Raw genomic sequence first — 20,813 nt, 5'->3', positions numbered from 1 at the left:
AGGGTGCCTGGGTGGCTCAGTTGGTTGAGCATCCGACTTGCTGACAACTCAGAGCCTGGAGCCTGCTTGGGATTCTGTCTCCCTCTCTCTCTGCCCCTCCCCCACTCGAACTCTGTTTTTCTCTCTCTCTCAAAAGTAAACATTAAAAAAAATTTACAAGATGAGAACGACATGGATTGAAGAGTTGTTAGTTTTATAGTTCAGAGTCTTTAAAAAGTCCTTTGAGTTTTTTTCTTAAACTCCCGATCTACCTTATTTACCACCCTAGTTTCAATTGAAGGAACACTACTATGACCTACTCAGTATGGGTCAAGTCCAGTTTGGCTGGAGAGGGTTTGCTGCAGTTCCATTTCTTAACTTCCCCTTTCCTTTGGGGTCAAGGGAGCTGTCTCTGGATTATCTCCAGCTTCCCTCTGGCCAATAAAACCAGAAGGCCAATTACATGTTTAAGCTTTATTTTTTTCTTCTCTTTTCAATCCCTACCCACATTTTAGTGTAGTCGTGGTATTTAATATGGTTCTTTGCCATGATGTGCAAGAAGAATTCACAGGAATACTCTTTGCTGCGTTAGGTTAGGAAACAAACTATGATGTTAGTTTGTCCACTGTTAAAGCTGTGATTTCATGTCCTAAGTAACTATAATTTCCAATAATCATTTTAAGTGTAAGTTACCAGAGAAGTAAAGAGTTCATATTTAACTTTCATGTTGTCAAGTTATTTCATAACTTTATTAAAAATAAATGATGGTATCTGAGAAATAGAGGAAGGAATGCTTAATACCAAATTCAGATTTCTGGCTAATGTATCTGTCACACCTTGGCTGCTTCTGCCACATCCATTTTTACCATATTTAATAGAAGTAAATAATTTTTTGTGACTTTTTATACATAAAAAATCTATAAAATGTGGTTTGGTGACACAGCAGAATTCAGTGATGCTTTTGGGTTCCCTGTAGATTTACTTAATCTCCACTTCTTTTTATATGAAAAGAAAAACAGTAGTTTACCGTTTAAAGATTGTTTACTCATTGGCCTGAGGTTTAAAAGAATATTTCTGTTTTCTGTTGTAAGTTATCCAAAAATAAGACTGCACAGTTAGCCCATTCTAAATGAATTATATAGTGTAAAACATGTTTCCTGTTGAATTCCATATGTGGTTCAATAAATAAAAATTAATTCATAGTGTTAAATTGGGACCTTGTCAATGAAGAACATTATGTACATCTTAAAAACCCTGATTTCAACCATTAGGAAAGTATTGTCATTGGCAAGGCAACATTTTCATTGGCTTGCTCGAACCAATTGTCATTTTTACCCTGTATCCTAGTTCAGTATCCTACTGGCATGTATCCATGCTGTGAAATCTTGTTTATGTCATCTTAACCTTTCTACCAATCTAGTTTTCCAAATTTCTTCAGCTCATTTTTATTTTCAAAGGGATTATAGGTTTTTCACTTAGGATCCTATTGCCTGGAGAAGCCTGTTTCAAAGTACAAGCCCAAACTTGACTTTTCCTCATCTTTCGGTAGAGACTGCCAAGGAGGAATAAGTTGGCAGGACAGGTGGTGTGAATCTTACTTAAAGAAGGTGCTCTAACAATGGGCTTATCACACAGTCCTATGTATCTTTCTGAACAGATGCAGTTGTAAATTTTTCTGTGACCAAATAAGAACCTTTTCAGCCTGCAAACTGAATAAACAAGTTCTTGGATTAGTAAAATGCCTTGTAAAGTTGTAAAAATTGGAAGTTGTGCTTTTGTACTTTGATAGTGATTTAGAAGAGTAACCAGCAGGGGCACCTGGGTGGCTCAGTAGGTTAAGTGTCCGACTCTCAATTGTAGCTCATGATCTCACAGTTCCTGGGATTGGGCCCTGTGTTGGGCTATGCTCAGCATGGAGCCTGCTTGGGATCCTCTCTCCCTCTCTCTGCCCCTCCCCTGCTTGTGCGCGCACACACACACACACACACACACACACCCACACACATACTCTCTCTCTCTCAAAATAAATAAACATTAAAAGAGAAAAAAAGAGTAGTCAGGAGGCCTACTTTCACATCACTTTTCATCCCAGTGATGCTTCATTTCCATTAGTTGCTGTCTTCCTGCAGTGCTCACACAGCTGGTCACCCTTCCCTTAAGAAGAACAGTGCTCCCTCATGGATTGCCCCTTCCTGTGTTCATGTGCCTTCTTGGTTCTTTGCTGAACTCTTTTTTTGTGTGCAACTTCAGCCTCCTTAGGCTTCTGTCCTGGCCCTCTTCCTGTCCTATGTGCCTTTTGTGGGCAATCAAAGTTCTTCATGCTGTCTCCCCCAGGACTGCCTGGAGGTTTGGTAACTCCAGGTTTGCTGCCTTTCTTGGCCCAGCCCTGGCCCTACTGGCACCTAGGAATCCTGCAGGTCCCATAGACCCAGCATGCCCTAGTACTTGCATTCCTGGTCCATTAATTGAGCAGTCTTCACTTGGACTTTCTTATGCATGTTTTCAGTCCATCTCAATCCTAGATTCTGGTGATTCTGCCTCAGAACTATCTCTCAAGTCACATCTCTTCATTTATCCCATCTGCTACTATTCAGGCTCAAATTCCCTTGTGCCTGGATGATTGTGTCAGTCTCCTTCTGGTCTCCCTGCCACTGACCTTTCCTCATTTTCAGTCTATCAGGGTCATCATCCTAAAGAGGCAAATCTGATAATTTCACTCTTCTGCTTTAAAAGGTTTCTTTTGGAGGGCACCTTTTGGGATAAGCACTGGGTGTTGTATGGAAACCAATTTGACAATAAACTTCATATATTGAAAAAATAAATAAATAAAAAAAAAATAAAAGGTTTCTTTTCACTGCCACTTGTCCTTGGAATAAATGTTCGCCACCTTTAAGCTGTCTTGTGTGGTATTTTTGGTCATGTGCCCAGCCTACCCAATGGTAGACTCATTTCCCACTGTCCTGTTTATGTGCTACCCCACGCATGTGCACAACACTGAGTCCCTCCTTCAAAGGTCAGTTATATCCTTCATGAAATGTTTGGTAACTGGGCCTAATATACTTTTCTGTCTTTGTGTGTAATTTTACCTCCAGTATCCTGTTATACTGTAATTATACAAAGTATAAGTAAATAGTAGCTGAGCAAAGTGCTGCAAAGATGTACAGGCCTTACCTACCCTCTCTGAGGAGTGCCTGCTATCTCAGGAAGTGTTGTAGATGTCAGTGGTGAATTTAAACACATTACATGACATCTGAGTGCAAACATGGTCCTAGTCGGGAGATGTTAGTTTTGGTCCCAGCTCTGCCAGAGCCAAAAGCATACGTGAGTCATGTGATCTGTGCCTCACTTTCTTTACTGATAAGAGTGGACTTTGCTAGACCTTACGTTCTTTCTACTTTTAAAACTCTGTTTTGCTGTTTTACCTTGTCTTGTATGGTGTTCCCATGTACAGACACTCCAGGCGTTTTTCGCTAAGTAGTCCCTTTAAGTGTTTCACTTCCCTCGTACTTTTTCTGTGATTAGAACTCCCTGGTCTCTTACTGCCTGCCTTTCAAGAGAGGCACTTTCCTGACATCATCTCATTTTATTCCTTAAGCTGATTTCCCTTCTCCTTTCCTTCCCCCTTCCCTGTTAGTGTTTGTTACAATGTTGTTGAAAAGAGATAGCACACATGACTAAAATACCTACTTTTGTTTAGTAGTTGTGAATTTGCTGTACTCCTATTGGGACATGCACAGCTCTGGCTAATTATAGATTTTGCCCATTTTGCTGTAACTTAAAGTGACTTGACTAATGAATTAGAAGTTGTTCATTAGAATATCTTTTATGAAGAGTTGTAACAACAGAAGGGGCGAGGGTTGAAGGTTGATATTGGAATAAATATCAAAAATAACATGGCAGTAGAGGCACCCTTGATTGTATTTTCAGCTCTTCGTGCCACACAGATTTATAGTATTTCCACATGCAGAGGGTGTGCTGTTCTGTGCAGATGCATGTGCACTTAGGGCCTTCTTCAGGACTGTTTAGAGGAGGGTGGGTATGAACCCCTGAATCTCTGGAGCACTTTTCTAATCGTCCACAATTAGTAATTTACTATTTTATAATTTTTAAAATTTTTCTCAACACACTTATTTTTCAGTTGATGTTTCATTTATAAAAGAGATATTTAAATATTTCTGTACTTTCTCTTTAGCCTTATGATCTTTTAAAAGTTGTTTTCAGTGTGATTTTTGGACACCAGTTTAAACCTATCTTCCAAGCTAAAAATACTACCTACAGTGCTACAAAATAAGGTGGTTTAAATGAGGAAGTTTTTTTTTAATAAAGAAGACCTTGCTTTGTGAGTACTCAGAGTGGAAGGAAGCAGTTATGTACACTCAGTGGTCCTATACACTTCACACCTTGGAAAGGCCAACCTATAATAGCCCCTGTCTCAGTCATCTCAGGTTGCCATAACAAAGTGCCACAGACTGGGCGGCTTAAACGACAGACATTGACTTTTCACAGTTTTCGAGCTGGAATTCTGAGATTAGGTTGTCAACCAACATGATCCAGTTCCAGTGAGAGCTTCTTCCTGGCTTGAAGGCAGCTGCATCTAGCTGTATGCTCACATGACTTCTTTGTGCACAAGAAGAAAGACAGATTGCTGGTGTCTCTTCTTATAAGGATACTAATCCTAATGAATCAGCCCCCCCCATCTTTATGACCTCAATTAACCTTAGATCCTTCCTTAGAAGCACCATCTCTTATTATAGATACACTGGAGATTAGGGTTAGGGCTTCACATATGAATTTGGGGGGACATTCAGTCCAAAGCATTCTGCCCCAAGCCTCCTAAAATTCATGCCCTTCTCACATGCAAATGAATTCATTTCATCCCAACAGCCTGAAAGTCTTAACTCATTCCTGCATCAATTGTAAAGTCTAGTGTCCAAAATCTCATCTATATATCATCTAAATCAGAGGTGGGTGGGAGACTAGGTACCATTCGCCTTGTGGCATAATTCCTCAACAGCTATGAGCCTGTGAAACCAGACAAGTCAATGTGTTTCCAAATACAATGGGGACAGGTATAGGATAGACATTCCCATTCCAAAAGGAAGAAATAGGAAGGACGGAAGGGGTAATAAGTCTCAAATAAGTCCGAAAACAACCAAGGAAAATTCCATTAGCTTATAAGGCTCAAGGAAAATTCCCTTTGGTTCAGTGATCTGTCTTCCAGGTCTGCTGAGATGTCAGTGTCACTCTCATGGCTCTGTGGGGCCTTTCACCCTTATGGCTTTCTGCAGACACCTCCACCACTGAGGGAAGGAGGGCGCATTTTAGCCCACCTAAACCAAAAAGGTAGACCCATCCTTTGAAACCCAGGAGAAATAATCAACCCTGCCCCCCAGGGCCTGTGGTGAGTGGCAGCCCTGATGGTCCCCTAATCGCCTTTGGAGTCCTACCGTTTTTTCAATGGATGATGCACAGTCGCAAAAGAATACCTCTAGGGGCGCCTGTGTGCTTCAGTCCATTAAGCTTCCCACTTGGGGACTTGAGCTCCATTCATGGTCTAGCAGTTCGTGGGTCAGGGCCCTGCCTCAGGTTCCCTGCTGTCAGCACGGAGCCAGAGAGCCTGCTTCAGATCCTCTGTGCCCTATCTCTCTCTCTCTCTCTCCCTCTCTCTCTCTCTCTCTCTCTCTCTCTCAAAAATAAATAAACACTAAAAGAAAAAGAATAGCTTTGTTGTCATGTCCTGCAGAATGAAAGAAGTCCAGCAGCCTTCCTTCATTCTCTCTGGTATCTTTCTCCTTTACTTCAAACTGGTATTGTGTTTGCTGGTCCATCCCACAATCTCTTTATCAAGTGGTAGTCTAGCCACACCCTTGGTGTTCTCTTAGAACATGCTTCCTCATATTTTGCAGTGTGGGCAAGCTAAGAATTTTCTAAGTATTGAAGTGCTGCTTCCTTTTTGCTTAACAATTCCTTCTTCAATTCATCTCTCTCCCATATTTTACTCTTAAGAAGTCCAGAGAACCCAGACTCTGCCTTTTACATTTTGGTTACAAATTTCTGCTGAATATCCATAATCTTGTTGCTCACAAGTTCCATCTTCTACAAAACACCTAGAACACAATTGAGCCAAGTTGTTTGCCACTTAATAACAAAAATTGCTGTCTTAGTTTGGATTATTATAACAAAATATACTGGGTGGCTTAAACAACAGGTATTTCAGTCTCATAGTTCTAGAGGCTGGGAAGTCCGAGTTCAAGGTGCCAGTTGATTTGGTTCCTGGTGAAAACCAACTTCTTGGTTTGTAGATGGCCACCTTCTTGATGTATCCTCACATGGCGAAGAGAGAGAGAGATCATCTCTCTTGTGTCTCTCTTTGTAAGGGACTAATCCCATTCATAAAAATTCCATCTTCATGAGTTAATTATTTCCAAAAGCCCCACCTTCAAATGCCATCCCATTAGGGATTAGGACCTCAATATATGAATTTTGATGGGATACATTCAGTTCATAGCAATTACCTTTCCTCCAGTTTCCAGTCATCTCTTCATTTCTGTTTGACACCTCACTAGAATTACCCTTAACATCCATATTTCTAGCATGTACCTCAGAACTCCAACCTCTACCCATTACCCAGCTCTAAAGCTACTTCCACATTTTTAGATATTTGTTAGAGCAGTACCCAGCTTGAACTATCATAACAAAATACTATAAACTGTCTGGTTTAAACAACAACAGAAGCTGGAAGTCCAAGATCAGGATACCGCCATAGTCCGTTTCTTGTGACAGCTCTGCTTTTCCTTGTTTGTAGGCAGCAGCTATCTGGCTGTGTGCTGTTGTGGCCTTTTCTCTCTGCTCCCAGTGAGATGGGGATTTCTAGTGTCTCTTCTTACACGGATACTAATCCTATCAGATCTGAGCCCCACCCTGTGGACTCCTTCAACCTTAATTACTTTCTTGGAGGTCCTATCTCTAAATACAGCAAAACTGAGAGTTAGGACTTCAACATATGAATTTGTAGGGGACACACATTCAGTTCGGAGTACCCCCTCTTGTCCAGTTTTGTATAAACTTTGCTTAGGAATCTCTTGTCTTCCTGGAACCTTTGTATACTTTTTTCTTACTTAGATTCTTTAAAAACTGGACCTTCTATTGGCTCTTCACCCTCTCCTAAACAGTTCAGACTACCTCTGCAGAACAAGTCACAGTGACATTCCTGGTGGTAGCACTGTGACACTGTGATCCCAGGTGGCCGGTGTGCCCTGCTAAATTCTGATTGTTCTCATCGCTATAGACTGTGGTGAATAGTCCAATGGCCTGGTCAGTATTGTCTAGTCTTTTTTTTGTATTTTTTTTTTTTAGAGTTGGGTTTCAGATTTCTGTTTCATGCTTAGGATTATTGTGGTTTTTGGCAAAGAATATTTTCAACTGGGTGAAAAGGCAAAAAAAAAATGTAGAATCAAGAAGTGAAAGCACAATTGTTTATGGTTCAGTAAGCACTTGTGGTTAAGAAATGTGTCTGTTCATCATTGCCAGATGACTTAAAATTTTATGGGAGAACATAAATTTTAAACAAAAAGTAATTGTACTGTTTACATAATATAAAGATGTGAATTTCTTCAGAATTTAGTTTTTAGGTATTGTAACCTAGACTTCCTGCTTGGGGCTTTCTGAATTTTATTGTGAAATTATATATGAAATGAATCTGATGGCAGCTTATCAAAATATTTACTCAGAAACTAAAGTTTTGACTTAACAAACATTAATAATGATGCGATATTGCAATTAATAAGACTCTCACTCATTGAATACTCACAGGAGCATAATATTGCTAGGTGTTTGGGAATCCTTGATAAAATTAGGCATAGTTATAATCTCTCAAAAGAAAAGATAGTATGATTATATACAAACAAATACAATTCATATTTCAGTGCATTAAAAAAGCATTTGTAAAATACAGTGAATAGATAAAGTAGATCATTTGGATTTGATTTTGGAATGTATTGTTTGTTTATTTTTCTTCTTAGAGCATTACTTGAATCACAGTTAATTTGCATTCTCTAGGTGCAGATCATATCCAGTTGAGGTAAGGTGGATTAGTTAAAATCATCTCGGTCAGCAGTGAAATTAAGGCTAGTGAAACAGTCCCCAGAGTTCTTGACATCAGTTTGAATTAGGGTTCACTTAGCTCATATATATCTATTGGTACTGATCCTGATACAGCACTGAGTTTATGGTTTAATGGATAAAAGTATCCATTTTATGTGTGAAAGTGTTGGTAAGAGGAGCAGAATGACATAAAGGAGAGTAATAAACTCAGCTGGATGGAAAAAGAAAACTGTGTTCAGAAAGTTCAACTCTTTCTTAAAAATATGGTCTAGTTTTTACCTTATTATAGAAATAATTTAAAGATATTAGAGTAAAGCTGGAGAATTTGAGGCTAGAGCAGTAAACAATAACAGGTAACAAAGGTGTTTCTATGTAATGGAAAGTAGTTTGGATTTTTTCTAGTGGATAGCCATTGAAAGCTTCAGGCATGGTGGCAATTGATAAATTTACACTTAAAAAGAGCACCCTAGTGGGCCTTATGTACAATAGTTAGAATGGCCAGGTACTGGACTGGAGAGGTCAGTTAAGGTCAGGCTATTGTATTAGCTAAGAGGCATCTCAGTCTTAATATATCCAAAACTGGTATCTTCATTACCAGTAGTATCCCCTGTTAAGGCCACCCCCCTACACACTCACACACACACACAAAGATACCTGGTCATCTAGAAACCTTGCCTGTCTCAGTAGACATTAACTGTGTACTTCCCCTTTCTTAAGCCAAAACAATGGAGTCCTTCTTGACTGCTTTCTCTCATTTCCCACTTGCAGTTCATCAATAAAATTTGGTGGCTCTACCTTCAAAATATGTCTAGTATTCAACCATTTCTTATCACCTCTGTCCCTACTTCCCAGGTCCAAGCTACTATTACGTCTCCTGGATTGCCACAGTAGCCTTCTTTTTTTTTATTTTTTTATTATTTTTTTTATGTGTATTTATTTTTGAGAGACAGAGTGAGACAAAGTGAGAGTGGGGGAGGGGTAGAGAGAGAGGGAGACACAGAATCCAAAGCAGGCTCCAGGCTCTGAGCTGTCAGCACACAGCCTGACACAGGGTTCGAACTCACAAACTATGAGATCATGACCTGAGCCGAAGTTGGACGCTTAACCGACTGAGCCACCCAGGCACGCCGCCACAGTAGCCTTCTAACTGGTTTCCCTACTTCTTCCCTTCTGCCCTCAGTCTGTTCTCAGCAAAGCAAATTATGTGCCTTCCTCATTGGCTTCTTCTGATCACAGTCACCGGAAATACCCCAAGTTCACACAGTGGCCTTGACCTGTCTTCTTTCTGACCATTGTTCTTTAATCTCCTATCTGCTGCCATTCAGGGTCAAGCAGACTACTTTTAGTCCTAGCCAAAATAGGAGTGGACTCTTCTCTGAAATGGTGGAATGAACCTTTGGGGAAAGCTGAGACTTCTAATGGGGATATTAAAGCCACCAGAAAACCATCCTGTTTCTTTTGGCATTTGGAGGGCCTGAGCATAAGAAGTACTATAGCCGATCATTTGAACTTGAGGCTAGGGATATTCTCATTCAAATGTATTCCTAGGACTCTAGCCCTTCATTTTATAAGGCTGGGATTTCCTGGATAAATATCAGAAGTTGATAGAATAGGACATAGAATTAGTTAAAGGTATTATATAAAATTTCACAGGTAACTAACAGACACACCCACATAAGACCATTTTGGTACTGGAGGTATGTATCATTTTGGGGGGTGGGGGGGAAAGCTATAAAATACCCTTAATAAGAGTAAAATGTAAACTGATTATACCATGGTAATCCAGAGTGAGCAACAAGGAGAATTGTAATAATCATAGCCAGTGGTAACTGTATCAGAGTATCTGTTCAGGACAGAGGTCCTACCTGTATTGGAAGCAGGTGGACATTAAAATCTCCTGATGTCCATTCCTGAGCCTTGCTGTGCTATCCCCCCAACCTGTGTGTGTGTGTGTGTGTGTGTGTGTGTCTGTCTGTCTGTCTGTCTGCATGTGTCTGTATGTGCATGTACATGATGGGTGAGGACAGGATGCTGTATAGATTGGGATATCTATGAAGATGAAGAGAGACAGGGTAATAATATAGGGGGAAATTCCAAATTACTGTGTAGCCAATGTTTGGATAATTAAATGGAGTAACTTAAAGTTAGTGCAACATTATATTATGTAAAGTATTTCTCTTAGAAAAACTTACAGATGCTTCTGTCTTCTATAGGAGGATCATTTCAGTATCTCCCCACATACTAATTTGTTTCACCTGGTACTTACTTATATAGTGTTGATTAATTTCTTATATAGTATTTCTTGTGTAAATGTTTGTGAAAGTTATCATAGTATTTATTAACTTATCAACATAACCTACTTAAGAGGATTTGAGTTGACGTGTATATAAATGGACCCTGGCAACCTGTACATTTCAAATAAGTCCAGTAGTCTCAGATACATTTTGTTCTTATATCATTTACTTGATTCTTTTGTGGCCTCTTGGTCATTTAAAACCAAATACTTTTAAGAGCAGTTAGCTGATAAAATAACTCATTCTTTCACATATTCATTTGGCAAATGTTAGCCTTAAATATTTTCCATTTTTAACTAAGAACTGTTTTATCTGTTGTTCCTACACAGATAGAACTTACAAGACCCTGTAGTATACCTTCCGTATGAACCTGCTATTCCTGTTTCCTAATCATTTAGTCTTTGCTGTTTTATGTTAACATTTGTGCTCTCCAGTTGACCTCTGTTGTACTCTTCAGTGTTTAGAACTATGACAAGTTACAGTGCAGCAATCAGTATTGACACTCTGACCATGTCCTGCCAAAGCGAGAGCAACCATTTCTCAGCTGGTTATGCTTTCTTTATATTTTAAATAAGTCTCATGTTTTAACATAATAAATTAGGAAAAAAGCATCACTCACAATTTCCTATCTTTAACCAGTATTTACCTGAGAGAAATTTTGGTCCATGTCTTGTGATAACACTCGATTTCTAGGATTCGACCTACCAGTAATTCTCTCTGACCTTAAGAAAGTCATGTGAGCAAGTAACTTTTTCAGTTTTCTTATCTGCCAAAAATGGAGATTAATATCTTCCTTACCTATTTCATAGGGTTGTTGTAGGTCAAGTATGATAACAGATTTGAAAATGCCTTGGAAAAAGTAACAATGACAGTGACCATGGTGACAGTGGCTGCTGTTGTTTCATGTGTGATGGACTAGGCCCTGCACTGTGGTCTTTCTGTGTTCCCTCTCTCAATATTTGCAGTGTTCTTGAGGATGGATAATACTGTCTCTATTTAAAAATGAAGATAGTGTTGGGTGTCTGACTTCGGCTCAGGTTGTGATCTCTTGGTTCATGGGTTCAAGCCCTGCATCGGGCTCTGTGCTGGCAGCGCAGAGCCTGCTTAGGATTCTCTGCCTCCCTTTCTCTGCCCCTCCTCCACTTGTGTGCTCTCTCTCTCTCTCTCTCTCTCTTTCTCTTAAAAATAAATAAATAAACATGAAAAAAAATGAGGACACTGTTAAAAAGAAGGTAGGTATAAATAAGGTATTTGAGGATTTCAAAAGGGAAGCAGTAGTTGCTTCTGGCTGGGATTCAGTAAACCCTTCCTGGACAAGGTTATATTTTGGCTGAGGCTCACAAATTTTTGGAAAATTTTGCTTTGCCAGCACAGAAATGCCTTTTATGTATCATCCATTTAATTACAAAATAATCTTTGTTTGTAAAACCAGTATCTCTTATGCCCAGATTTAAAGCTTGTTTCAAATTCGCCATTTGTCCTAGGTTGCTTTTTGCTTTTTTATCTCTCACACAAAGAGGAAATTACACTGCCTTATTTTCTTGAGGGAGGGTAGGCTGCTGGTGTGTCCCTAAAACTGTATTGGACAGTGTTCCGTATGAGAGACTTGAGAGTGCTTCTTGGAGAACATTGGAGCCCCGTAGTACATCCAGGATGGCACTGATCACCATCTTCGCCAAGCCTGTATGTAAGTCACCAAGCCTGTTGGAGTGCACCAGGATTTGGGTGACAGTCAGTGCTGTTATGCTGCAGTGCACAAGAGTGATCGTCAATAGCATCTGGCATGTTTGTTCTACATTGCAGTGCACCAGGGTTCTGTTGGTGGTCCCATAAGGCATGTTTTTTCTATTTTGTCTATACTGCAGTGTACCGTGGCTGTGGTAATAGTGATACCGTGCAACACGTTTTTATTCCATCCACAGTACACCAGGGCTGTGGTGGTAGTACCATTGAGTGTGTTTACTCTTGGGGTGGCTCAGTTGGTTGAGCATCCTACTCTTGATTGTGGCTCAGGTCATGATACCAGGGTTGTAGGATTGAACCTTGCATCAGGCTGCACACTGAGCATGGAAGCTGCTTAATTCTCTCTCTCCCTCTGCCCCCTCTCCTCCACTCATGCACTCTTTCTCTCTCTAAAATAAAAGTGGGTGTGTATGTGTGTATATATATATATATATATATATGTATGTATATTCTGTGCTGCAGCGCACGGGCTGTGGTGATAGCCAATACCGTGAAACATGTTTATTTTACAAGTCATTTAGTGCTCCAAATCTTCAGCAGAAATCATAGTTTTAGGAATATTGGCAGGATTTATCATAAAAATCTTCAAAGAGAGTGTGGTTAGTATCAATATGATTCATCTCAGATATGTAAGTATCCCTGGGGGTAATAACTGTGTGTTTCTGTAATGTCTTGCCTTTATAAAATCTGTTGGAGGTTCATAGGGACTATAGAGTTTGGCAGACTACTGAAAACCTATCTCACTTTTAGAGCCACACAAGACAATAATTAGTGCCTGAGGAGAAAACTCAGGTTGCTCAGGCGAGCCACTGAGCGTGGCTGGAGGGTGCCATGGCAGACACTCAGCCACACAGAGCCAGGCCACCTGATCTCACGGGCCCTGGAGCTCCAGACAGCAACTGTTGTCAGTGGTTGATGGGGTAGGTGCCACGCGTGCTGCACAGTTTTGGAGGATGAGCTCTGAGCACAGGTCCAAGTTTTAAAAATTCTTAAAATATGTCCACAAATGCTCCTGTGGTTAATGCAGCCCCTAAACTTAGGGCATTTCCCTTTGCTGCTGAAGACCCTGATTCTCCAACCAGTGATCTGGCTGCCCTGCATGGGAAAGATGGTGTGTGCACCAGAGCAATGTCTTACATTATCCTGAATTGTTTTCCTGCTCACCAACTGAGGATGAGCTACGTTTTACTAAAGAAACAACTATCATGGTAGAGGAGGCGCAATGCTTACTTCCTACTTAGTGCCTTTCTGTAATACTTGTTTTCATTACTCCACTTCCCTCCCCCATAGTGACTAGTACCAGCCTGACATTGTGCTTGTTCACATCCTTCCCCCATTCTGTTTCCTTCCTTACCTTAAGAAATAGTAGCAAGATAGGTACATACCTGAGGAAACAGTAGTTGAAGGCAGTGCTCTGGAGCAGTGATGTGGCCTTGCTTAATATGCGAACACATGTTACTGACACTTAGAGAAAGGAAGGAATGGAAAATTAGGATGAGTGGAAAATGAAGAAAAATGAAGAGGAAAAAGAAATGGAAATGAAATTAAATTATATAACTAAAACTTTGATGTTATTTAAATATTAATTTTCATTATTCACTGTTAACCAGTTGGCTAAAGTGGTAAAGAAATTAATATCAGTATCTATTATATAATTAGCAGGGTACTATGTTAGATACTTAGCTTTTGTTATTTCATTTAATTTTTTTTAATTAAAAAACAGAAAATAGAAAAACATAAGTGTACTCGCCACCTAGAATTAATAACGTGTTTTAATCTTTGGTCTTTTTTTGATTCACATTAAAAAAAATTTTTCTGTTTTTATTTCATTTTTGAGAGAGAGAGGCAAAGTGCAAGTGGGGCAGGGGCAGAGAGAGAGGGAGACACAGAATCCGAAGGCGGCTCCAGGCTCTGAGCTGTCCGCACAGACCCTAATGCGGGGCTGGAACTCACGGACTGTGAGATCATTACCTGAGCCAAAGTCGGACGCTTAACCAACTGAGCCACCCAGGCGCCCCCATATTTTTTAATAATAGAAACGATATGAAGTGTGAAATGCTCTTCTTTCTCCTTAGGTATGTGTTTCTATGTATCCTGCTGGCCATATTTATATACTCGTATTACATATATATCTACAACAATAATTTATTGTTTTCTATGTTTCAAAAAATAATAACATTATGCATATCATGCTCTGAATATCTTGTTTATCCCCTCTCGTTTATGATATCTCTACATGCTGATAACATAGACATCTGGCCCACTAGTGTTAAGTTCTGTATGGTGTTCTGTTGTATGAACACAGCATGGTTTACCCTTCCTCCTGTTGATTTGTGTTCGGTACACTTTTCTGCTCTTATAAATAGTCCTGAGGTATGCATCCTTGTTTAGGTCTCCTGGTGCTTGTGGCAGTTTCTGGGACACATCTGGGTTTTAGGTTACATACACTGTCAACCTCAGTTCTCTCGCTGAATTCTTAAAAATGTTCTTTGAAGGGCGCCTGGGTGGCTCAGTCGGTTGAGCGTCCGACTTCAGCTCAGGTCACGATCTCGCAGTCCGTGAGTTCGAGCCCCGTGTCGGGCTCTGGGCTGACGGCTCGGAGCCTGGAGCCTGCTTCCGATTCTGTGTCTCCCTCTCTCTCTGCCCCTCCCCCATTCATGCTCTGTCTCTCTCTGTCTCAAAAATAAATAAACATTAAAAAAAAATTTTTTTTAAATAAAAAAAAATTTAAAAAAATGTTCTTTGAGGTACACGTGGGAAAACGGAGGGGTTGAAATGTTATCTAACTTGGCCAACTTAATTAAAAAAAATTTTTTTTAATGTTTATTTTTGAGACAGGGAGAGACAGAGCATGAACAGGGGAGGGTCAGAGAGAAGGAGACACAGAATCTGAAACAGGCTCCAGGCTCTGAGCTGTCAGCACAGAGCCCGACGTGGGGTCGAACTCACAGACTGCGAGATCATGACCTGAGCTGAAGTCGGCTGCTTAACCGACTGAGCCACCCAGGCGCCCCTTGGCCACCTTAATTAATCAGTAGTTAAATTCAGATCAAATTCTACCCATTAAAATTTTTTTTAGTGTTTATTTATTTTTGAGAGAGAGAAAGAGAGAGAGCATGAGTGGGGGAGGTATACCTAGAGAGGGAGACACAGAAGCCAAAGCAGTCTCCAGGCTCTGAGCTGTCAGCACAGAACCGGATGCGGGACACGAACCCACAAACCACGGATCATGACCTGAGCCGAAGTCAGACACTTAATGGACTGAGCCACCCAGGCGCCCCTCCACCCATTTAAATCTCAAGCCCTAGCGCCCTAGCGTTCAACATTCCTCAGAAATCCTCCCCTTTAACCTTTATGATCATTAGAACAGTTGCAACCAGCCCGTCTCCTGTAGAGTCAAAGCAGGTAATGAGGTGGAGGGAGCATATAAGAAAGAAGAATCAATAAGTGCCCATACTTCCCTTGTTGTGGTTATCAGAAGAGTTCAAGATTTGGCGTAAAACCATGCTGTGTGAAATGATGGCTCTAAGTTTTCTGTGTGTACAAAAATGTTTCTTTATGATGGAAGACTATCTTTTATGTTGCTTAAAATAAAATTTTAATTAAAAGATGTTACAGTGAGTATGTTACTATCTGTTCTCTACTTTGCAAAGTATACAGACCATTTTCTATAGGTGGAGAAAGCTATCTTATTTTTTTTTTAATTTTTTAAAGTTTATTTATTTTAGAGAGAGAGAGAGTGGGGGAAGGGCAGAGAGAGACAGAGACACAAAAATCTGAAACAGGCCTCGGGCTCCAACTTGTCAGCACAGAACCTGACGCAGGGCTCAAACTCACAAACTGTGAGATCGTGACCTGAGCCAAAGCCAAACGCTTCACTGACTGAGCCACCTGGGTGCCCCTAAAGCTATCTTAATGTGATTCTTTTTTTTCATGACATTTTATTCACAGTTGGACCTTATGTTTATTAGACTTAATTTTGCTTGTTTTTTTCTTCTTCACCTTCTAGGTAGAAAGTCTGGCATATTAGTTGTGAAAATTCTAGAGCTGCATGAGGAATGCACCATCCAAGTTGCTATGTGTGAGCAGTTCGCAGGGATGCAAGCCGACAGCTCTTCTCTAGGTCAGGCCCCCAGGACTGGACTGAAGGTGCTGTTCACCAAGGAGACTGCTTGCCATCTCAGGGGACGTCCCCAAGACATCATCCATATTTACCCTCCCTGGTGAGTAGAAAGAACTGATTGTAGCAGTCACTAACTGAGTTTGTCTCAAAATGTATTTTTATCATGAACATTTTTGTCACCTTATTATGGAGAAATGCCAGGAGAAAGAAGCCAGGATATGACATCGATTTTATGTAACAGAAGCACTGAACTGTCTTTGAATGCTTGTTTGTACTTTGGCAGGAAATTTCTTATAATTTAAGGGCAGAGAGGCAAGGGAGAAACAATCATATCAATATTCCTCTCTAAGTGGTATATTAAGAAATATGGCTTTTTTTTCTTAGAAATTCAATTTTAGTAAGAGGCATTAATGTGACCGTATGATAATACACATTAACTTAATATTTCTTTGCTAATCATTTTGAAAGGGATAAAAAGCATAAATTAAGACATAATAGGGTTTGAATCTTTAGGAGCATAAATGGTCATTAATGGGTCAGAAATATTTTTAAGGATACATGTTTGCTTTCTTTTCCATAGGGTGTTATTTTTTACTACAAGAAGAAGAAAATCATATTATTTTTGAGAGAATGTTTGAGCAGCCTTGTTTTAAGAACTAACTATTAATTTTGTTGGCACATTTTTAAGAGTTTCATTCATCTGTCAAATTCTTAGGTTTGAAGTTGACTTACAGGTCTTTAAAGTAAAACTTCCTTCCCAGAGGAGGGATCTATTTTCACTGTGTCCATAGTGAGTTCTCAGTGTTTACTTAAATTCTTCCACAGTCTGTGGATATCATAGGGTAACCTACATTTTATTTTATTTCATTTTGCTTTGTTGTGTTTTTTTTTAATGTATCTTTTATTGAACAGTATAAGACACCTACAGTGTCATATACAAATTATAAGTATACATTTCTTCAAATAATCACAAAGTGACTATGTAATTGCTGTCCAGTCCAAGAAATAGAATACAGTGCACACCTGGGACCACCCCAATCCCCTCTCATTTCCCCCCTTTTCCTCCTACACCAGTTGACTATCATCCTGATTTATGATGCAGTAGACTCCTTTAGATGTTTGAGAACTTCATATAAATAGAACCATACAGTAATCACAAAATATGCATTCTCTTTTGCCTGACTACTTTCACTTAATATTAGGCTTGTGAGATTCATCAGTTTCCTTGGCATTTAACGGTTTGTCCATTTTTATTGCTAGACAGTATTCCATTGTATTAATTTATGCAATTATATCCATCTGTTCTTCTATTGACAGATAGTTAGGTGCCTTCAGTTTGAGGATATTGTGAATAACGTAATGGCCAACTGTCATTCTCTGCGGCTTACTCGAGAATATAATGCCCTTAATTCTCTTCTTTCTGAAATTTCTCATCATCCTAAAACCATGCCATTATTTTTCTACCATGTTAAAAAATTCTTTAATTAATCTTGACGGTACTTCCTCTTCCCACTGTGGCCAAATTGCCCCCCATTCTCCACCCAGCACTCCCCACACCACACCTCCGGCATCTGCAGCCACCTCCGCGCTGCTCCTCTCGTGGTTACTTGTGTGGCCATCATGTCTCCCTGTAGTACAGTGCTCACTCTTGCTCCTCCTCGTGCATTCCTCTGGCTTCTTAATACTAAAGTGCTACCAGACTCGTCCTGGACCTCTTCTCTTCCCTGTCTACCTCACTCACCCCTTTGGTCCTTCCATTTCATCTTTTGCTGTAAATACTAGCCGATCACTGACGCCTCTTAAAACTGTCTGCAGCCCACTCTCCACCTCCTCATCACAGCAGCATCCACAGCCCCCTTACTGCCACAGCCATGGCTCTACTTGAGTACTGATGGTGTGGCAGAATCAAGCTCCTAACCCTCCCTCTTCTTCCTCACCCTTCCCCATCTCAGGACATGGAAACCACCTTCTTGAGTACCTGCACATGTCCTCAACTCTTCTTTTTCTCGTAACCTCCCTTCTGCAGCTCCACTTCCAAATGCACACGGGTCCAGGACTTCTTGCCACCTCTACTGTCAGGACATTTCCAGGTACTCATTCTCCTCTGGGTTGTTGCAGTCTCTTAAGTCATCTCCCTGCTTCCTTCTTTACCCTCCTTCTGTCTCTTTCAAGATGATTGAAGGAGCAAAGCTATGAATATGCAAGTTGTCATACCGCTTTTTGGCGCTCCATGCCCCAGTGTCTGCTCACCTCATGCACAAACCCATCCCGAGCTTTGAGGCCTCATCTCCCATCTCTGTCTCCTTCCGCAATTCCATCCTAGCCACAGTACACTCCACCCTGGTCCTCAGGTACCATGCAACTTTCCCCCTGGGGCCTGGATTCTTGCCACTGCCTGTGCTGGGATGCTCTGTCCCACCCCTTCCTGTGTCTGCATGGTCTGCAGTTTTCTTATCTTCTCTGGGCATTTACTCAGCTGTCACCTTCTCAAGAGTCTTTCCCTGGGTTCCATATCTGAAATTGGAAAGTATCCCCTTCCAGGCCCTTTATTGTCCTTTTCCTACTTTATTTGTCCTTTACTGTCCTAGACAGTGCTCCTCCTGTCTAGGGCCTTGTGCCTGTAATTTCTTGTGTTCTTTTGACTGTTTTATTGGAAGTTCTTTTTGGAAGCTTATAGTAAAACTTAGTGATATTGAGAGTATTTGATTTTTACGGTGAATTCTAGTTTTATCTTCTTTATCAATATACATCAGTTTTTGCTTTTTATTTATTGTATTTCAACAAAAATATGTATATTGCAACTATGCTGAGTTTATTACAGTGAGACACAGAAGATTCCAACATAGTTATGTTTGGAACTAAATTTAGAAACATTAGTAGACTCTGGATCCTAGCTTTTGCCCTTATAGCTTTTCTTTATTTTATTTATATATCTATTATTATTTTTAAATTTATTTTTGTTTTTTTTTAATTCCAGTATAATTAACACACCATGTTATATTAGTTTCAGGTGTGCAATATTGTGAGTCAACAATTCTGTACATTACTCAGTGCTCATCACAATAAGAGTACTCTCAAACCTCTTCATCTATTTCACCCATCACCACACCAACCTCCCCTCAGGTAACCACCAGTTCTCTACATTTAAGCGTCTGTTTTTGTTTGTCTTCTCTTTTTCTTTGTTCATTTGTTTCATTTCTTAAATTCGACATATGAGTGAAATCCTATGGTATTTATTTGTCTTTCTCCAACTGACTTATTTGGCTTAACATTATACCTTCTAGATCCATCCATGTTGTTGCACATGGCAAGATTTTATCGTTTGTATGGCTGAATGATACTCCATTATAGATATACACCACATCTTCTTTATCCATTCATCTATCAGTGGATACTCAGGCTGCTTCCATAATTTGGCTATTGTAAATACTGCTGCAGTAAACATGGGGGTGGCATGTATCTTTTTGAATTAGTGTTTTCATATTCTTTGGGTAAATGCCCAGTAGTGGAATTACCTGATCCCATGGTAATTCTGTTTTAATTTTTTGAGGAATCTCCATATTGTTTTCCACTGTGGCTGCACTAGTTTGCATTCCCACCATCAGCCAAAGAGGGTTCCCTTTTCTCCACATCCTCACGGACATCTGTTTCTTGTGTTGTTGATGTTAGCCATTCTGACAGGTGAGACAGTTTGCATTTCTCTGATAGTTACATGAGCAATCTGTTCAAGTGTCTGTAAGCCATCTGTGTGTCTTGTTTGGAGAAATGTCTGTTCATGTCCTCTGCCTGGTTTTTAATTGGATTATTTGTTTTTATGGTGTTGAGTTGAATAAGCTCTTTATATATTTTGGATACTAACCCTTTATCCAATATGTCATTTGCAAATATCTTCTCCCATTCAGTAGATTGCCTTTTAGTTTTTTTGACTGGTTACTTTGCTGTGCAGAGGATTTTTATTTTGATACACTCCTAATAGTTTTATTTTTGCTTTTGTTTCCCTTGCTTTGGGAGACATATCTTGAAAAATGTTGCTATAGCTGATGTCAAAGAAATTATTCCCTGTGCTCTTTTCTAGGGTTTTTGTGAGTTCTAGTCTCACATTTAGTTCATTAATCCATTTGGAGTTTATTTTTGTGTATGTTGTAAGAAAGTGGTCTAGTTTCATTCTTCTGCATGTTGCTGTCCAGTTTTCCCAACACCATATCAGGAAAAAACTCTCTTTTTCCCATCGCATATTCTTGCCTCCTTTTTTTTGTAGACTAATTGACCACATAATCATGGGTTCATTTTTGGGCTCTCTATTCTGTTTTATTCATTTATGTGTCTGTGTTTCTGCCAGTACCATACTGTTTTGATTTACTATAGTTTTATAGTATATCTTGAAATCTGGGATAGTGATACCTCCAGGTTGTTTTTTGTTTTTTGTTTTTTTTTCAAGATTGCTTTGGTTATTAAAGGTCTTTTGTGGTTCCATATAAATTTTAGGATTATTTGTTCTAGTGCTGTGAAAAATGCTGTTGATATTTTGATAGGGATTGCCTTAAATCTGTAGATTGCTTTGGGTAGTATCG

General features: G+C 39.8%; 1 protein-coding gene across 2 annotated transcripts in view; it reads left to right on the top strand.

The window, feature by feature from the left end:
• SPIDR (scaffold protein involved in DNA repair) overlaps nucleotides 1-20,813 on the top strand; it is a 493,308-nt gene that overhangs the window by 204,883 nt on the left and 267,612 nt on the right. For both annotated transcript variants that reach the window (XM_015071433.3, XM_053208306.1), the window contains one exon: nucleotides 16,129-16,342. In XM_015071433.3, coding sequence (XP_014926919.1) covers nucleotides 16,129-16,342 — 214 coding nt within the window. The remainder of the gene's footprint in view (nucleotides 1-16,128; nucleotides 16,343-20,813) is intronic.

The sequence above is a fragment of the Acinonyx jubatus genome, chromosome F2 (genome assembly GCF_027475565.1).
Source record: "Acinonyx jubatus isolate Ajub_Pintada_27869175 chromosome F2, VMU_Ajub_asm_v1.0, whole genome shotgun sequence".
In the NCBI taxonomy this organism is placed as follows: domain Eukaryota; kingdom Metazoa; phylum Chordata; class Mammalia; order Carnivora; family Felidae; genus Acinonyx; species Acinonyx jubatus.
This window is presented reverse-complemented; position numbering and strand designations above follow the sequence as displayed.